Genomic DNA, 20,515 nt, shown 5'->3' on the forward strand with positions numbered 1-20,515 from the left:
TAGGGTGCCCTGAAATCGGTGAAGGGCACCCTATTTTAAAATGCTAATTTATGCAAATTTTATGCAAAAAACTCAATTCACCATATCTCACTAAAAATAATTTTCAAATGCCCAATTTGTGTGTATTTAGGTTTTCTTTTGCTAAGCATTTAATTGCAGGTCGATTTCTATAAAATTGGTGAGTATGAATCAATTTTTAAGGTTAATTTATGCAAATTATATGCAAATCACATGTAAAACACATGTATTACCATATATCGACATATAGAATTGTCAAAATCACAATTTTTTTCCACATGTGTCACTGGTACCAAAAGCATTAATTCTTGATAGGATGCCTCGATATCAATGACTGGAATCCTTTTTTCATAGGGCTAATTTATGCAAAATTATGCAACATCACACTATTCACCGTGAATTAATGTATATGTATAGTACAGACCTAAACTTTTCTATAGAAGCCTATTTCTTTTCTTTTTTTTCGGGGGTGGGGGTATTTGGGATTTATTTTGACGGGGCATCAAATCTAGATTGATTTCTATACAGCTCCTGAATAAGAATAAATTTTCAATGTTAATGCAAATTTATGCAAAATTTATGCAAATATGTGTAAAACTCATCAACTATCCTATTTTGAGGTTTTAAACCGAGGGACAAGCACAACACTATGCATATGAGACACTGTTACACAATTCATTCATTATGGTGACTTTCCATGCGACCAGAGGAGAGCATCATGTTTAAAACGCGCATTTATGCAAATTATAAATCCTGTACATACCCTTTCACAATTAAAAAAAACCCCGAAATCATATGGAAAAGATAAACAGTATTTCATTTTTCCTTTCAAAGCAATTCAAGAGGTCAGATTTCTTTCCCAAGTAGAGTTTTCCCCTGTCAGAAAGAGGAGGGTATATGGATGGTTCTCATGGCAGAAAAAGCTGTCCATGTCTGCCCCTCTGACAACTATGTACATTTTTTTTTTGAACAGGGACACATAAGATTTGAGCAAAGAGACCTGATCCTCCTTCTTTTTCAGTCGTCCCTTGATTGAAGGTGACTTGAATAATTTCAGTGATTTTTCTTTATTGGCTTATGAATTGATCTCTATCTCTAAAACTAAGGTAAAACCAAGACCAAATTCTCCCAATCAATTTTAGGCCGAATCAGAGTCGAATCTGTCTGGAATAGGTCCCGAATCAGAGCTATCGACTTCCCAAAATAATTGTCCAAATGCCTCCCCAAAATTAATTCAACCGAATTCCATCCAAATACATCCCAAATGTGGCTCGAAAAAAATGTGTCTTGGCCACATTCTGGAGTATTTTGGAGGATATTCGGCTGGTTTTAAAATTTTCAAGACAAGCAGAATCTCTCCACGAATGTTTCCGTTGGGGAGGGAGAACAGAATAGTCCCGGATCCTTCCGAAGCGATTCCGGGAGCTCCCCGAATCCGAGATGAATAAGTACCGAACAGGCCATTTTGGGCAGAATTGATCCGACTTTGTTCGAGAGAATTTGGTTTTGGTGTAACCCTTTGCTTAAAGCTAGGATCAGAACGGAACCGAATCAGCTGCGAATCCATACATATGCACGTATTCTGGTGGTTGCAGGAATATTCTGTTTTGCCTTCGTAAATGCAAGAAAATTCGGGAACATTCGCTGAAAAATTCAGCTCATTTTGAAATGTTCAAAACCAGCCGAATACCCTCCAGACTATTCCCGAAATCGACCACAACAAATTCCATTCGGGATGTAGAAAGACGTATATGAAGATATTTATCATAGCCATATGATGACAAATATCCCTAAAATGTCCTGGTCGCACGTCAAAGTACGTGACTTGTAATAATAACAAAAAATATCAGCTTACGCTTCGCACTCGCGTCATTTAATAAGCGGGATCCCTATCCACTTCAGAATTTTCCTACACAGTGCTCGAAATATCGTTTAAACCCACATTTTTTCAGGTCGGAATATCACAAATTTTCAGTTCTCGCTTCGCGCTCGCATTATTGACATTATAATAAAAATTTAATTAGCAATATGACTATCTGTAATTACTCTAATTGTTCTTTTTTTATACTATTAATAAGATATTTCGCACATTGAAAATGAATTACAATATCAAGATTCTAGGTATAAATCTAAACATGCACACGCATGTATATTGAGATTATTGTCCTGCCATTATCAATATAGGTAGATATCCAATTATCCATTCTTTTCCCATGTTTACAAAACATGAGATGTTCCGTTTTTAGGTGTTAATCTAAATTTTGTTTCCGCTCACGCTCCGCGCTCGCATCAGGTGTATAGTCATATACCTTTCCTGTTTATGATTAAAACTGCTTTGAATGTCCAATACGATCAGGTGAGAGCGTATACAAAAAATTCTGCTCGCGCTTCGCGCTCGAAATGATTATTTGTTACATACGCATCTTCTTTAGAATCACAAACATTGCTCAAAATATGAAAGCGAACCGGAGAACTTCACCTCCAGAGGTTGAGAAGTTTGCCAGCGAACTTAATGGGTGAAGTTCTCCTGTGTACCTTTCATACTAGACACTTTTCCCTTCGCTGGCGAACTTCGCCGGTGAAGTTCGCCGGTGGAAAGCGCAATTAGACAACAATGCCATGTCTTGGAACGCATGGGGGTCCCCTCCGCGGCACATACCCATCACTATGAAATATATACTGATTTCGCACCCCCCCCCCCCCCCCGGAAGAATTAGTCAGTAGTGCTGCAGTAGTGATATAGTTCTCCTTCTCGTAATACTCCCAAATTTTCTTTTCCAGCGCTCCCAACTCCTGTTTCACCCGACTGTCTAGCGTGTATCTGCAAGGTCGAATCCGGGTGTACAATACCTGATCCTGTTTGTCATGATGATGTTGGCTCACTTTCATGCGGCCCATACCAGATAAAAGAAGCATACTGGAATGATGCGCGGTTAAGAGGAGGTGAACTCAAGGGCTGTAAGTAAAATTTTGGTCCTTTCTTCGAAGAAGAAAAGAACATGCCCTCTAAAACCACTGAGTAAAATTTTACCCAATATTGAGTAGAAAGGGAGCAGGGATGTTTGTTGTGTAATTTTTAACCCCATATTGAGCTATTTCAGCGCAATATTGCGTTAAAGATACGAAATATTTGGTATTTTTTTTTAATACCCAACCGACATGCATGTTCCTATTTTACCAAATATTGGGTAAACCTTTTTTCAATAGTGTGTATATTGTTCATTTCGCCCTTCAAACTTAGTTGACACGTAACATTCCTCCTTAATTCTGAATTGAATGAGATTGTCAACTTATCAAAATACTGTTTAGAAATATGACCAAAGTTTCCTTGAATAATAATTAGTTTTTAAAACTTGCATTTCTTTTTCTCCCCTTAATTCTTGCCGTGCTAGCTTGGATGAATTGCACGGCTGAATTTGAATGCAGCGAGCAGGCGGTACAAGGCTACATGGCGCGGTATGCTACTTTCCAACGCCTCGGACGTCAACCAACTTGCCAGGATTTCGCCCGTATACACAATGGTGGTCCAGATGGCTATGACGAAGATGGTACCTTGGGATATTGGGAAAACGCTTTTGGTCGTTATGAAGAGTGCCGATGTGCAGCAGGTAAGCAGCCGATCAAAAGCAGGAGGGTTTTGTGGAGGTATCATTTAGTCACTAGACTCTTAAATCAAGGGTCAAGGGTTCGTATCCTAACCGGCGCAAATGTCTTTTGGCAAATCACTTTTTCATTTGTCATTCTCCTCCAATTGGTAACCGGTAGGATGTGAAATTCAATTTTATTGGATTGGCATGTGTGCGCCGATTAACGATTGCCCTGTTGAATAAAAGTTTATTTCATAATGACATAAATTTTGATCATGACATAAAATCATGTATAGCTTATGCCGTTGACATAAATTCCGTTGCATAAACATATTTATGTATTGTTTTAGCTTATGACGCGATTTAATCATCTTTACAAAACTGAATAGTCATGAACGTGCCTATTGCATAAACTTGGTAAAAGTTATTTTTCAGCCGCAGCAAGTTGTTGCGAAAAAGGGTCTTTGGCTTCCCATTTTGACGGGATAGAGGCATATTTTGGTATGTATCCAATTTTCATTATTTTATATTATATAGTTATATATCACGTTCTGCCCCAAATTCAAAGTTTCTAAGTAATAAGAGATCGTTTAAATGAATTATTAACGCCGTCAATTTTATGCAATGATTGCTTGGATACTCTCCGGCTGCTTTCGCCGTACAACGCCGGTAGTGCCAGCAAGAGGTTCCGGCGTCTGACACGGACAAATAAAATCAAATAATGAATGGAATCACACCGTCAGAAAACAGTTTTAAATAATCTCGATTTGAAGGTTCCGGTGTCGGATGAACATGAATAATGCGTGGAATGAACACTGACAGAAAACAGTTTGAATTAATCTTCACGACATTTTATTGGACATTTTCATGGACTTGAAATTAAGATTTTTAAGACCATCACTGTTCTTCCTGGAAAGATCTACGTTAAGGTACTCGTTAGGCCTAGTCTAACGTTATAGACGGACTGTCTAGATAAGACTAGAAGTTTAGACTAGACACTCTAGAGTCTACATGTATACAATACAGCTCTGTCACTCACCGTGAGGACCTCTCCCAGGCCTAAATGATTAGTTGTGCTGAGCCTATGTTCGGAGATCTAAAAAAAAAACCCTGAAAAAAAAACCCTGGCTTGTCACTGATGACAATGCAGGGCCAGGCCCTAGCAAGTAATAGCTTGGCCCCTTTATCAAGTTCTAGTCTAGATCTATTGTTATCTAGTTTTCTATCTAGGACTAGATCTAGTCTAGGGTCTAATTAGTCTAGAACTAAGAAATTCTAAGGTAAACTTGTCTTAGGTGAGCTGAGCTGGCCCTACCATTTAGTCTAGGCCTACTCTGGTTTGGGCCTTGGTCCTGGCAAGTGAATAACGTCAGGTGGTGCAGCCCTGCCCCTGGACTGAGTCTCGCTTTGGCTCCTTCCATTCATGCTTTTATTATATAGATCAAAATCGAGACCTAATCTAGTTTAGCTAAGAGAACTAGAATAGATCTAGCTCAGGGCCCAAAATTGAAACTGTGTTTACATCATTAATACGCTAATCATTTGTTTGGCCTATCTATCATTTATATTAAACAAGTAACATTATAGATCTTCTAGAACTACAAAAGTTGCTTTAGATCTATTCTATGTCTAATCTTTAGCGTGACTTTTTAACTCTGACATCAAAATTCCAATACAATCTAGTATATGTGTAGGTTAACTTAGAACTTTGGGAGACGGGTCCTCTGCTGCCGACGCTACGGTGAGCCCCCTGGGTTTATGATAGAGCTATGGAATAGGGTGTCTATAACTCCTATACATGTATAGTATTGTTTTATAGTGCCAGGAGTACAGGCCTAGATGATTTATAATTGGTAGATGTGCACCACAATAACATGTGTAGAGTGAAGACCCTAGCAGCAAGGGGGGGGGGGGGGGGGGCGGTCCCTCTCCGTTTAAGAAAAAAACAACAAAGTGATTAATGTGTAATAATAGGCGAGCGGCGAGAGGCCAAAATTTGGGACTTTAATCTTTAAACTTAAAAATTTTCTGATTTTTCAGAACTGAGAGTTAAAAGTGTCGCAGGGTGTAGCTTCACCATGGAAACCAGCCTTGAATAGGCCACGCCCATTTTTGTGATTAATGCAAAGCAGCAACTTATTATTTAGATTTATTAATTCATTATACTAATTCATATATAAATATAAATTTTCAAGGATAAAATCACTACAGATTGAATGATATGATAATGCCTAGCAATCAAATATATATTTCATACATCTTTGATTTCAAAACCGTTGCCTAGCAACATTATTTTCCCTAGCAACCATATTCACTTTTCAATATTCTTAAATTTTTTTTACCAGATTAATTCATTTTATATTTTTCATAAGTTTTTAATTTGTAAAAAGTAATGAGAAAGGTGAATTTTGATGAAAAAGTGATAAAAGAGGAAGACTAGGATGTATAATTAATGCATATATGATCATGAAGTTACATTATTGCCGTGTTTGATTAACCCCTGCATGTGACGGATATCACTAAAATATATGTTTCTGTGTATTTACGACTATACGCATCGTTTAATGGATATTGTAATATTGTTATAAATCAAACATATACCCTACTGTGTCATGTTAGCTGTTCTAATCTAAAAAAATGAGTATTCACATATATTTCTGTTACCTATTTTCCGTAGCAACCATCACTTTTTGGCTATATTTCAAGCCTGTCAGTCTGTAATCTCCTTAAAATTCCTGTTTTTGGTCCTCAAAATGCATCTAATACTAATCAACGCATTTATTGTGGTGATGACAATTAATTTCAGCTATCTGGTCAGCATATTGAGAGAGGGCATGGCTGTATCCAGAACGCTTTTCCTTGGGGGTGGCAAGAAAGTCTCAAAGAAACAAAGCGAGGAAGCAAAGCCACTGAGTTTGGCATGGGTGCTTTTTCATAGTAAATGGAAGAATATCATGCACACTTTTGGTGAAATTTGTGAAAATTTTCAGTTAGATACCCTGTGTCAAGTTATTTGTTCTGATCTAAATAATTCAGTATTCATAGAATTTTGACGTTGCCCAGCAACAGCATTTTACCTAGCAACCATCAGTTTTTGGAGGTATTTCAAGCCTGCAACCTTCCCAAATTCCCTTTTTTGGTCCTCAAAATGCATCTTATACTATTCTAAGCATTTATTGTGGTGATAACAATTAATTTCAGCCATATTGAGAGAGGGCATGGCTGCCGGTACACAGAAAACATTTCTTTGGAGTGGTAAGCCTCTAAAAAGTCTCTAATAAACAAAGCGAGGAAGCAAAGCGACCGAGTTTGGCAATGGACGCTTATTCATAGAAAATGGAAGGATATAATGCACACTTTTGGTGAATTTTGTGAAAATTTTCAGTTTAAAAATATACCTTTTCGCTGCGTACGGCCATGGTTGATGATGAAATGGGTATTATTAACAATATCATTTAGTTTGTTATTTGGAACATTTTATTATACATTTTAGGAAAGGTAATATCCAAGACCAACCAATAAGTCTTAAAGTGTATCCAAGACCAGCCAATAAGTCTTAGAGTGCCTGCAATGGGAAAACGGAATTATTTATCTTATGGAAAATATAATTCCTATACTGTAGTGATTGTGAACTCTAAAGCTCATTATTATATGAGGTTCCTACTAAAATATGTAAATCACAATGAACTATCAAAGTTTCTATCTGCAATTCTGGCAATTTTCCTGTGTTGTTGGAAGGTGTTATTTTCTTTCTTTTTGTTATTATACAAATGGATGGGCAATAGAGCAGTTAACACAGTAGTATACATGTACTTGCAGACCTTCAAACAGGACTGCTGGTTTATCTGCACAACTTGATAAAAAAAATCTTTTCAATAATCACCTGCCATGATTTAAACACAGATCAAGAGATCCTCAGTATGTCGTATATACCTACTAGACAACAAAAAATACTCTAATCTGTGCCTGTTGCTCACTATAACTGATTAGTCTCTGTACATTAGGGGGCATTACATTACTGATTCCAGCAGTATATTAGCAGGTCCAATATCTGTTTAAGTAGAATTAATTAGGATTAGGCCCTGTTATTGTCTCAAGATAAATGGCAAAGGCCTAACCATTGAACTTATGAGTATTCCCATTTAAGTTCTTTCTATAACCTCCTAACCAATCTCTATCCCTTCCTCGAGACGCCACCTCCGATCTAGAAAATGTAATTATTGGGGATTTCAACAGTCACAGCATTCTTTGGGGATATGGAGAAACCAACGAGATGGAGAACTTGTGGAGAACTGGTCAGATGCAAATCAGATTGCATCACTCAACAAATGTGAGAAGGTTGTGCTTGACCCTCTCCTGCACACGCAATATCAACCTATTGGGCTGAAGGTGAATGCAGCCATCACTCCACGCACACTTCCCTTTCACAGATGCTTCACCCTGAAGAAAGCAATCTGGGAGCAGTTTGTCATAGATCCGGATAACTATCCACAGGATCTTCCAGCACTCCCTACTCATTACGACACATTTGGAAAGCTGTTGAAGAAATCATCACAGAAGAATATTCCACGAGGATGCTGTACAAACTGTTATCCGGGCTTGACGAATGACGAAGCTGCTGTAGAGTAAATATTTCAGGAGCTTTGAGAAGGACCCCTTTGGCGCCGATACACTTGAATGTGAGGGAAATTGACAACTGCCATTATGGGTAATACAAACGAAAGTGACAGTGATTTAATAAACCAATGGACATGACTCACAACAGCAGAAAAGCCTGGGAAAACGATTCGGATCCTTGAAAAACGATTCAAAGTATACCCCTAGTGACCACCGACCAAGTGGCCCACTATCTTCTTGTGTACAGTCAAGGTAACCCTATTGCCCACGAAGGGCCAACCTCCTTAAATAAAAGTGCAGTGACAGTCTCCCAACTAAGAGTCTTTTTGTAAATACACAATACCATTCAGCCTGAACGTCTTGTCTGCTTGTGCTAGGCTATGAAAGGGAATAATTAAGAGCAACAAGGCACCTGGATTAGTTGATGTCCCCTGTTAGCAGATCACCCTTTTTGGACCAATGGCTGCTGACATGTTAAACTACTGTTTGTATGAAGAAAAAAAAACAATGCCAAGAGGAAGTTAAGGGTAGTTGCCAAAGTCGATCGAGCCAGGCAAAGACCCAATCAGAGTTACAGAAAAATCTCTCTACTCTGTCACACTTACAAGCCCTTTGAAAAGCTCCTGCTTAACCGCATTGTTCCCTTTGTGACTGAGTTCTTCATTCCAGTAGGCAAGATTCAGGCCAGGAAAGTCCTTTACCTATCAAGTACTGAATCTGACTCGGTATATCAGATGGTTTGAGGAAGGTCTGAAAACTAGAGCAGCCTTTGTTAACTTAACTGCAGCTTATGAAACATTTAATCATGGGGTAGGCCTACTTACGAGGAAAGTCATTGTAATGACAAAGGAAGTCAAGTTGATAAGGCTAATTCAAAAAATGCCCTCAAACCGGCTGTGAATCTCAGTGGTTCCAGCAGCAAATGGTGGGGGCAGAAAAATGGTCTCCCACAAAGAAGTGTCCTTGTCCAACTCCTCTTTAACATCTACACAGACGAACAAGTAATCTGTCTGTCTGCTACCATAAAGAGAAGATGATCTTTACCTATTGTGTGGCACAGTTCCCCAGATATAGAGGTATCAGCACGGGTGGAAAAAGGAGCAAAAACGATGCCCTTCTTCTTCCACTCTTTAACTATGAACCTGACAAAAAGAGACTGGAATCAAGACAACTTCCTTCACTTGACTGAATCCCTTGATAGCTATGCACATAGTCAAAGGATCGCCCTATGGACAAACCACCTCCAGTCTGTGACGCAAAAGCTTTCCATGTGATCTAGCAAATCACGCCCCAGGTTCAAATGACGAATGGCCATCCTGGCTATGTCTTACATGTAATCGCCTATGGTCTGGAACAAAAGGTGCAAAGTCCTTAATATGCAGTTTGGGGCTCCTGCAGGGTTGTAGACACTATCTACGACTGAGGAGAGGATCAGTGCATCACCTTTTGGTCTGCCCCCCCCCCCCTCCTACCAGAGCCGTACGCTGCCAGAGATTTGGAATCACTCAACCCAAAGGCGAGATCTTTCTTGAAACCTCTAGGGTTTCTGTGGCTTTTTAACCCGTTCGCGACGGCATAGTATAATAGGTTCTAACACCCCAAACGAGATTAATCAGCCGGCCATGTCAAGTTCGAACAGCTCCATTGTTCCGTGCGTGCGAGCTGGATCGTTGATTACAAAAGCGTGTGTGCGATCCACGATGAGTGAATTGATCGATCGATAGTTTTCGCGCATGCGTAGTTCATTTCCTGTTTTGGCTGCACGGAGTTCAGAGCTCACCTGTCGCTCCAGTGCTAGAATTATGTCCGTACAGAGTGACTTCTTTGAGAATGTATTGTTGGTGATGTGGGTTTTGAAGTTCTTCTTTTTCGATATTACTATTATCATAATATTCTCATAATATTACTATTATCATAATATTCTCCCTTCCTTTCTTCTTCCTTTTCTTCTTTTTCGATCTTCTTATTATTATCAAAATTATTATTCTCATTTCTTTTCTTCTCATATTCTTCTTTTTCGATATTCTTCTTATCTTATCATCCTCATTTCCTTTCTTCTTTTGTTCGATCTCTGTCTCATCTTTTTGTTCTTATACTTCCTATTTATAGACCCCCCCCCCTTCTCCTTGATATAGTCTTGCTCTGTTTCCTCTTGCAAATGAAATCCTCCTTGTTTTTTTCTTCCTTTTTTATAATGCTCCCTTTTCATTTTCTCCTTCTTCACTGATAATTGTGTAATCCTACACCTCCTTCTCCTAAGTTTTCTCTTTCTATTTCCCTTCTATTTATTCTTGTTATGAATTTGCTTGTGCTTCTTTTTTTCGCCTTTTTTCTTCGTCGTCTTATCTTCTCTTTATACCTATTCTCATTCTTTTACTCCCGTCGTCCTATTTTGCTTAATTTTGTTCTCTCTGTTTTTCTCTTCATGCAAAATGAAAAAAAATGAAGAATATGATATTTCCTTTTAAAAGTATGCCCCCCAAAACATGAATCTTCAAAATATCGTTATATGCATACAAGTAATACTTTCTGAACAAGAAATCATAATCTTCTCGATTAAAATTTGCAAGGTGGTATACGACAATTATTATGAAGATTATTTATCATTTATCATCCAATTACTTAAGTTAGCCCACCCCATCCCCCATGATCACCATTATCTTCTTCCTTCATCTTTTTTTCTGTTTTGTCTGCTTTTTATTTTATCTTTTTCTTTGTCTTATCATTATTATATTCATAATCTTAACCATTGTTGTTATTATTATCAATATTATTATTTTTTTTTATTATCCCATTGTTATATTTTCTTTTATTATTTGTTATTATCATTGTTAGTGTTGATAGTAATGTTTATAATTGTTATCATTGATATTATGTAAACATTTGAATATTTTACATGTAAAGAATAAAAAAAATTAGTTTAATTCGATTGAAAAATATTATTGTTATTGTCATGAATGCCATCCCCTCTACTCTCTCTAATCCCCTTACCTCTAGTCAACCTCTACTTATATTCTCTCTCTCCTCTATTTTCCCTTTACTTTTTTCCCTTCTATTCAATCAGTAGCTTACGCAGGGGGGGGGGAGGGTTCAATTTCATACGAGGCGCTTTTAATCGAAAAAAATGTACTACAACACTGCGCAGACAAGTGGGTTATGCTCTCTCTCTCTTCTTCATCTCCCGTTCCGTGCCCCCCGGCCCTCTCTCTATTTTTTCCCTTCTGAGTATATTCTCGTCATCACAGAAATATGTCCAAACCCGGCCCTCCAAGCCCAACCCATACTAAAAAATAGAACCTACATTAGGATAGGTGCCCGGCATATTCGGCCCATAATCAATTTCAAATGATTTCCAGATTTTATACGTCGTCGAGAAATGTTCAACAAAAACCTCCAAATTATTTCCTTAATTCAAAATGCAAGGGAGACGTTGCCATGTATTTGTGTAAAAAATGAATATTATGTATCAAATGATTCTAGTAATTAAAATTGTATTAAAAACAAGACATTCTGCCTTTCTTTCATTATCCAAGAATATACAATAAGTCCCTGCAAACCGTTTTATTTATTGTGAACTTACTCAATTCTCAGTTTATTTCACTAGTTTAGAACGTGTGTGGTTATTTTCTTGACATTTATGTGCAAAGGATTTAATGATCAACAAATGATTAGTAATTCATGGAAAATGCAAGAAAAAATAACTTAAGTATATGTTGGTCAATTTAAAATGGAAAAAAATGAGTGTGACCAGAAAGACATTTTCGGTTTTGCTGGTAATCTAGTTGTCAGAGATCGGCGGTGAACCAAGGAATTCTTGGTGGAGGGGACTATAAATGCGCTACTTTTTCTTTACTTTTTTCTGACAAGCAAAGGGGGGGGGGAGAAATAGAGGTCAGCAATGAAATCGCAACCCAAGTTACACCATTACTATTTTATACCCTTTTTTTTATTCTAGTGCATATAAATTATATTCCATCATTTAACCCCCCCCCCCCATTTGTTTCGCCACACTCACTGTCAAATTTTCGGACAATATATGATTTGATTAACATTTTAGGAACTTTCCGTTCGGAATTTATTATTTCCTGCGTTCAGTTTGTTTTAATATCCAATTTCGTCAAGATGAAAAAGGACTCTGAAAATAATAACCTGCATTGCCAAAGTATAATTCTAAAATGTCGTAAGTGTATATAATTTCTCACCCGGTACATTCACCTTTACAGAATTTCGATGTATTAAAATAATTCTTATGTTTTATTTCTCCACTTCCTTTTTCCTTGTAGCCAACAATCCATAAGAGCTCCGATGAAAATACAAATATAACGAGTTAATTAGAGAACTGTAAGAGGAAGAGCGTGCTTCAAAAGAGATACATAGAAAGGCCATTCTCGCCTGCCTAAATATCATATTCCAGCTCATTAAGTGATATATATTATCTCTAATTAATTAATTAATTGTCTTTATTAATCAATTCATGTACTGATTGCTTTATCTCATATTTATCTTTATCAAAGTTGAACGTCTGTTATATTCTATGGAGTACGCCAAAAATGAAACAAATAACTGAATGGACGTATATGGAATCACAATATGCTTTATGCCGTTTTTCTCGCACCCTTCTAACAAGCAATTAAAAAAAAAATTAAACGAGCCGCATGATGATAATGATTAATAATTCATATATCCACTAAACATTGTGATCAAGGCGCTCTACTTATTCATTACCCGGCTTACATCATTTGTTCCGTGAAAAGCATTATAGGCCTGTTTGCAGACATAAACATAAATATTTTATTTTAATATATTCTGCTTTTCGTTCCCTCTATCTTCTCGAATAATATATCCATGGAATGCATATTTACTCCATGCTCTGGATTCCTATCGCATCACATTTTTTTATATGCAGGTCAAACCAAACCACGATAACATACTCAATCAGAATAAAATCAATTGGGGAAACCTTAGATTTTTTTCGAAAATTCATATGAGATTACTGATATGGATAAAACATGCTTCATATACTTTGTACATCGTAAATAACACATATTAGTCTTCATTAGCATGATTATGCCTATGTCACGGCGTTTATCACTCTTTGGTGTTAAACCAAACTGACAAAGTGTGAATTCATCCGTACATCCTTCCCTTTCAAGTCACTCTTTTACATTGTTAGTAAGTGGCATCTTTATTGACCTTCGCTGGATGCCCTTTTGTGATTTTCAAAGGAAAGGGGGCCATGCCTCCATCAATTACCACATCCGTATCGTTAGAACAAAATAGAGTGTGCGTACGATCCGAGGTATTCTCAATAGCCAGCTGTATACACTTTTTGTTTAGGATTATAGAAATCGATATCAACTTAAAGTCGTGTACTCTCTTCTAGTTTGATCTAGCTTGATCAGTTCATGAAGTTGAATATTATGACAGCCATTTTCAAGAGGCAAAATAATGCACCTAAATGAAAGAAGAAAACAAAAATCGATGTGTTATAAACTGAAACCATGATTTTTCTTCTTCCTATATTTTATCAACGGTGCCATTTTTTTAAAAAGAAGTGCACACCTAGTTAGCAGTAATGCATATAGCATTTTCATTTATTTGAAAAGCAGGATAAAAGAGCATTGTAGATTAAATGCCTTGCTCACGGGCATAGGTGCCGCGGCCGGGATCGAACCCCGGACTTTTTGAAACCTCACAAGCAATCTTATAAAGTATCGATCGTTTTCGATCTATCGTTGATCATATCAGCGCACGCACGCAGCTCTGCGTGCGTTTTGGGTTGCATTTCGCTGCTCCCATTGTTTTCCCTCACTTTTATTGATTACGGTATATACGTGGTTCTGCGAAACTGAAAATCGTTGAAATCAAGCTTCCACCGCGGCAATGCCCACTGTACGCCAATATTGGACCCTCTTCGAAGCATAACTCGTTTTATAATGCTTTATAAACTATAGAAACAAAAGGTAAAAACGTATGACTTTCTGGAATGTGTAGTTTAATTAATGGACATTGTAATTATAACACAGAAAAGGCAGAAACATAGTATGAAATTGTATTTTTAAAGCCAGCAAATGGATGCGAGTAATAGCCTTTGGGGAACCGACTATATACGGCTCCCGTACGTGAATAAGTTTAAGGGAACCGTATATATCCGGCTCCCGTTGGCAACGGGTTAAGGGGGTATGTAGATATTGGGTAAGATTGTTACCATCGAATATCTTTGCTCCTTCACTGACAAATTGTAAATTTCACCTTAAAGCACTAACAATTAGAATAAACGCACCGTTTTCAGCAAAGTTTTAGCCTCACCATGGACCTAGGTCCATGGCCTAACCGACAACCCCATCAGGAACCAATTAAGTCCCTGTCCCCTCCCCCATCCAACAACCCATGACCAAATAATCATTCTTTTTTCCCCAAATGTCAGATTACCATAAAGAGGTGTCTTCGACCAGTCAGATAATTAATGACACACTTCTTCTTAGGTCATTAAAGATGTCGTGTCCTGATAATGGTACAAGATCTACATTAAGCTTTCCTGTGAAAAGAATCGAATGCAGTGGCAAAGGCAGTGGCAGTTCAAAGTAGGAGGGGTATGCCAAAAAAGTGTTGTGATCATCCTTACAGTTGCAGGAAGTTTCTCCATTCCTATTGTAGCCCCATCGGCGATTCAAACAAGATCAGGTAGACCATTCTTCACTTGGACCTGGAGAGTGATGTACTAATTCCATAGGTGAGATTGTGCATCACAGACTGGAGATTGTTAGACCAGTGGATGACGCTTTTATGCGAGCAAAGTCATCAATGGATTCTATTGAGCAATGAGCAGAGAAAATTGTGTCTAGATTTGAGTCTCGTTGCAAGCTCATGATTGACGAGTGGAATACTATGCTCTTGATTGTTTTTTCTTTCATCTGTGCTGATGACTTCTCTTCTGACTTACGGTGGGGCAATAGTACATAGTAGGTAAAGATTACTGACTTCTTTTAGTCACAGGCAGTCAGTGATGGCTCTGCAAGCTCCATTTAGATTTGGTGTCAATATTTAGCACCAAGGGATGCGTACTCAGCAGTGCAGAAGCATAAAGTCAGAGCTGTTGTACAGAGAGATTTGGCATCTATCAATTCCCCATATGTTTCCCAGCTTCAGAATGATAATCCTTGCTCCAAATTTTGCATTTGTTTTGGCAGCATGTACTTTGTATGAAAAAAGAACGGTCTACAATGACGCCAAGGTAGGTTGGCTTGTTACCACCTGATCCTCAGTTTTTGATCTGCTCTCTGTTCTTAAGATGGAATACACTAAGTTTGAGTCTTTCTGGATCGGAACAGAGATGATTTATATCACAGTAAGGAGTTAAACTTGACACGTCATCACTGAGTCCGTTTTGGCACACTGAGGAGTGATTATTACTTTAGAGATTATTGTTCCATTCAATGTTTTTTCTACTCCATTCAAGCAGTGATACAAAATTATGGCTGTAATTCAAATGTTCCAGGCTTATTATTTGAACAAATCATCACTACAAATACAGAATAGTATGTTTTACCAATACTGTAGGGGGATCATCCCAATTACATTGGGATTTACATTGATCTAAACCTCCATGGAACGAACAGTAGCGTTAGTTTAAGCCCAACAATCATGACAGTAGAGGCATGTGTACCTGTTTTCTGAAGCTTTACCCATGTCAACATCATTTACATATGTATGCATGTTAAGAGGAATCATTGTCTTTTCTTTCAGACATCTTTTTTTTTAACTGAGTATTTAACGCATCAGTTTTTAACCATCGGAGTCAAAGGAACTATCGTTGTAGCAGAAAATACCCGAAGGACAACATCAAAGACTGCATAAGCTGATATGCCTCCTCTCTATATTCGGGGACTTTTCTCGTATGCCCCACCCTGGTTGTCTCTGTTCAGCAGATGTGTGCAAACCTCATCATTGCACAATGACACTTGAGCATAGAAAACATCTCCCACTGTAGTAAGCCTTTCTATCCTTAATGATTTTCTTTTCCTTTTTTTGGCCTGATCAGGAATGATAGCTCAGTCGATAGAGCGGGAGTTTCGGATTCTGGTGACCTGGATTTGATTCTCACTTGCTGCATTAGTGCTCTTTTTTTAAGGCGCATCCTCATTATATCCTCATTACCAGGTGTTGGAGAGGGCATTAAGCTTTCGGTCCTCCCAACAGAAACTTGTCGAACTCACAGCCTTGGCATCTTTGGGCTAAAGCCTCAACACAGACACAACCTTGGAAGATGGACTTGCATGGGTGATTAGGTATTATTTGACAAGAAATTTCCATTTGTTAACCAGTCCATATTCACTCGAAGAAAGTGATCTGAATATGCAGCCAAAAGCCTTTGCCAATGACCTTAATTGAGTACTAGTATAGGAGGTCTCTGAAAAAAAAATATATATGTGTACAAGCCTAAAGTAAATACCCACTTTATGATCAAAGCTTTAATCAGGGACTGTGCCTGAAGAGTAGTGTTGTCCATTTTATTATATCATCAATGCTTTATCTATTGTAACAAACTAAAAAAAATGCTATGTACCCAGCAGCTTTGAATCATCCAAGCCATATTATTCCTTTTTAATCTGCAAAAAACATTTAAATTTCTCTTTGAAGCTGCTCTTTCTTAAATGATAAAGTTTGAATACCATGCTCATGTTAAGAATTGGTAGACAAGCAGATATACGTACAAGGATAAATGATTTTTTTTTTAGAAATAGGATAAATGAAACGGTGTCCTTCAATTCACCATTGCCAGTATGCATGTAGGTATATTATTGAACAAGTGGTACTTTACACTTATAAGTGGATTATTTTCCTCAAGATTTATTAAGGGAAAAATATATCGTTGCTAAGGTAAAAAGTGTTGCTAGGCAATGAAATTGTGTCAGTACACAATGGTAAACTTCGGAATGTTGTTTGCCTATCGATAACAAACTATCATATGTTAATTTTTTCAATATTTATACTCACAGCTTCGTCAACACAATTTGGTCGAGATGAAGAGTGGTAACATAACCGTTGCTAGGGAATATTGTTTCTGGGCAACACATTTGACTCCATGGAAGCTATGAAATAGTCAGTTTGTTGAATGATTACTGAAAACGAGGTTGTAGACATTAATATGATAATTTTGCCAGTATTATTTCTCATAATGGAATGTTTTTCCAAAGATTTGTCCAGGGAAAAGAGTGTTAACATAGTCGTTGCTATGGAAAATAGTCTTTGCTAGGCAACAAATTGGTATCAATGGGTAATGTAAAATGGTCATTTTGCTGTTCTATTGCAGACAAGATAATTCATCAGGTATTTTAAACTCAATCAACTTTTTCACCACAAAATAGTATAAAGTATGTGACTTGTACGTACGTGTATCAATGTAGTCAAACTGAACAATAATATGACGATTTGTACGATGTGAAGGGGTATGTCAGGTAGAGCTTAGTGAATTTATTTGAGGTTCGCAATAGCTAAAATGGGGGTTTTCAGTTCTTTTTTATTATTTTGAAATAACACTTTATATAATTTCATTGGTGTAACTTATTTTGTTTAATTCAACCTAGTTAAAAAGTTAAAAGTTAGGTTTGAAATGGAAAAATAAGTGGTTTACTTAAGGAGCTAAATGGTTGCTAAGGACAGTTATGTTGCTAGGCAATAATTTCTGAGAAAATGTTCATAAAATTCATGCTAAGTTTTTTCAGTAATTCTTATTACAATATATAGTAGATCTAGCCTTTGAAAATAAGAAAAATACCCGATAATCTAAATTAATTAGTAAAAAATCAATATTCATGATAAATATTAAATAGGTATCTAAAATGGGCGTGCCTTATTCAAGGCTGGTTTTCATGGTGATGCTACAAATTACGGCATTTTTGATGCCCAATTCCGAAAAAAATCAGTAAATTTCCTTCAATTTGATGTATGATTTTGCTTTGATCCAGCCAGAGGCATTAAAGTCAAGAAATAAGGCATTTCTTATTTGGCTTCTGGCCGCTCACCTATAAAGGTGATATAATAATTTAGAAAATACTGGGTCACCTGTGTTAATGAAGACTGGAGACTTCTAAACAGGAAGGGAAAGAAGGGGGAAAAGAAAAACAAAGAATTACACACTGAACTAATTAAGTTAAACACTGAACTGAAAATAGTGTAACTTCACGAAAAACTTGTCTGATGAGACCGATGACTACGTTGTATGTTAATATCTAATAATAATATTAATGTACATCTATGATGGATACACATTTTAGTTATTTGATTTTTTTTACAGGTTAAAAAACTTATCAAATGCCTTTTCTATTAATTTTCAAACCAGTGCACAAATAATATGCTTGGAGAAAAGGCATTTCCATTACTGGTAACTACAGGATTTGGTTTCTGATGTGTGGATAAAACGAACCATGATAAATGAAATTCTCTTGATGACTGTCATTAAGTATTCCTCATAGTATATTCTATTCCTTTTACCTATTTACTGTAAAGAGTATCTTTTTGGATCAATTGTTAAAGTGGTGCTTATTTTAGAAAACAAACCCTGGCAATTTGAAGTAAAGAAAATCCCTAATTGTGTAAATAATAGAATTATAGGGCCTACAATTTTCTTACCTATAAAAACCTGTCTTTATTAGAAGTATTCATATATTGAGTGTTTAAATCATTTTTCTAACATTAACAAAGAAATTTAAGCCTAAATAAATCAAGTGGCCTTGTATTATTTGCACCCCAAAAAAGTTCATTTGCACAATAAAAGGGGCAACATTGTACCTTTTAAGGTGCATAATACTTAAAGATATAAAATGTTCAATTTTTTTACCTCTATTACATGGTTCAAATCTGTGCCCAATATGGTGATTTATAGAACTTATGCTACACTCATAAAAGTGCACAAATGAGCATAATTGCTCTCATTAGCACCCCTTATTGTACCAACCCCTAAGGTTCAAATTTGAATCCCGATTATTAGTGTGTTCATCAAACCATTTCAGGGTTGAAAGACTAGACCTCATTTGCCTTAAAATAACCAGTGAAACTGTACCAACACCCCTGTCAAATATATTTGAAAAAATCTGTAATGATAAAAATATTTTTTTTTAAAGAAGGGACTTCAGCTGTTGCATACAAAATGTAAATATGAATTCATTCTCATTTATTACTTTATGAAATATTGGTTTTCACTTTTCTAACAGGTGAACCACACAAATGGGGAGAAGAGGAAGAAAGAGATAGGGGGACAGCAACTGGAAGGTGATGGAAGTCCAGACACTCTGCCCCTGTCTGCCATTGAAGAAGAAGCCTCTCTTTGGATCAGGGGGTCAAGCTTCTAGTATGAAGGTTAATTTTTGTATAAAGTTGTGTTTATTGAACATTCTACTTGTAAATACAAGTATACTTTATGGTAATTTTATTCTTATTTATTTTTTTGTTCTTGAGAGCAGTTGTAAATGTGATGTCCTGTTATAGTAATTGTCAAATATCAATCTCTAACAATTCATCCACATCTTGTAATAACTTCATCTTAAATTTACTCACAAAAATGAATAATATCAATCATGAACTTTTTTAGAAATTAAAGTTCCAATTGACAACTGAGCCCTCTTAATATTTCCATTAATGATAATAATATTATGGAATGCACCCTCAAAAATATGTAAGAGCAAGAACAATGTAACTCGTCAGAGTGAAAACAAAATCTAGGAAGACTATTGAATCCATAGTATTTTAACAATTATTTTCCACTTTTGCAAGAGATTAAGATTTAGTTGATCTATATTTTTATTAGAATCTCAACAGAGACTAACAATGAGAGATTACAAGCATAAACACAGTATAAGAGCATCTAAGAATAGAATAATAGTAATAGTAGACAGGTATATTTTCATGTAACACCACGTATGAACATTTTCTCAAATGACTTTATCGAAATTAAATATATTCTGATTTTAATTATAAGGATATAAAAATAATATTCGGAGACTATTTACCCAATTTCTATTCAACATTCTATATTTTTTAGTTATGCCTGTGATTGCAATCTCAAAATGCTCTTTCATAATCTTTCAGAGATGTATCATACATGTAAATGTATGTGAACACTCTGCTATTATCAAGATGAGTTGCTAAAATTTTTTACACTGATTCTTCTTATTTCAGATTGTTCAAGAGTCACGACTGTTGAAGAGGTGACGTCATGGACCTGGTAGCACCTGGCTATGGAACTATTTTACTGTTCACACTCAAGTATCATAAAAACGCTTTAAAAATTTGAA

At 36.6% G+C, this 20,515-nt stretch overlaps 1 protein-coding gene across 1 annotated transcript; it reads left to right on the top strand.

The window, feature by feature from the left end:
* Positions 1-2,046: 2,046 nt before the first annotated feature.
* On the top strand, positions 2,047-19,467 carry LOC121421955 (lysozyme-like; the record flags this gene model as incomplete). Its single annotated transcript, XM_041616755.1, has 4 exons — positions 2,047-2,056; positions 2,800-2,976; positions 3,411-3,626; positions 19,436-19,467. Coding segments are annotated over exons 1-4 (435 nt in total), but the record flags the coding sequence as incomplete, so codon positions are not given.
* Positions 19,468-20,515: the final 1,048 nt, after the last annotated feature.

Source organism: Lytechinus variegatus, chromosome 9 (assembly GCF_018143015.1).
Source record: "Lytechinus variegatus isolate NC3 chromosome 9, Lvar_3.0, whole genome shotgun sequence".
Taxonomy (NCBI): domain Eukaryota; kingdom Metazoa; phylum Echinodermata; class Echinoidea; order Temnopleuroida; family Toxopneustidae; genus Lytechinus; species Lytechinus variegatus.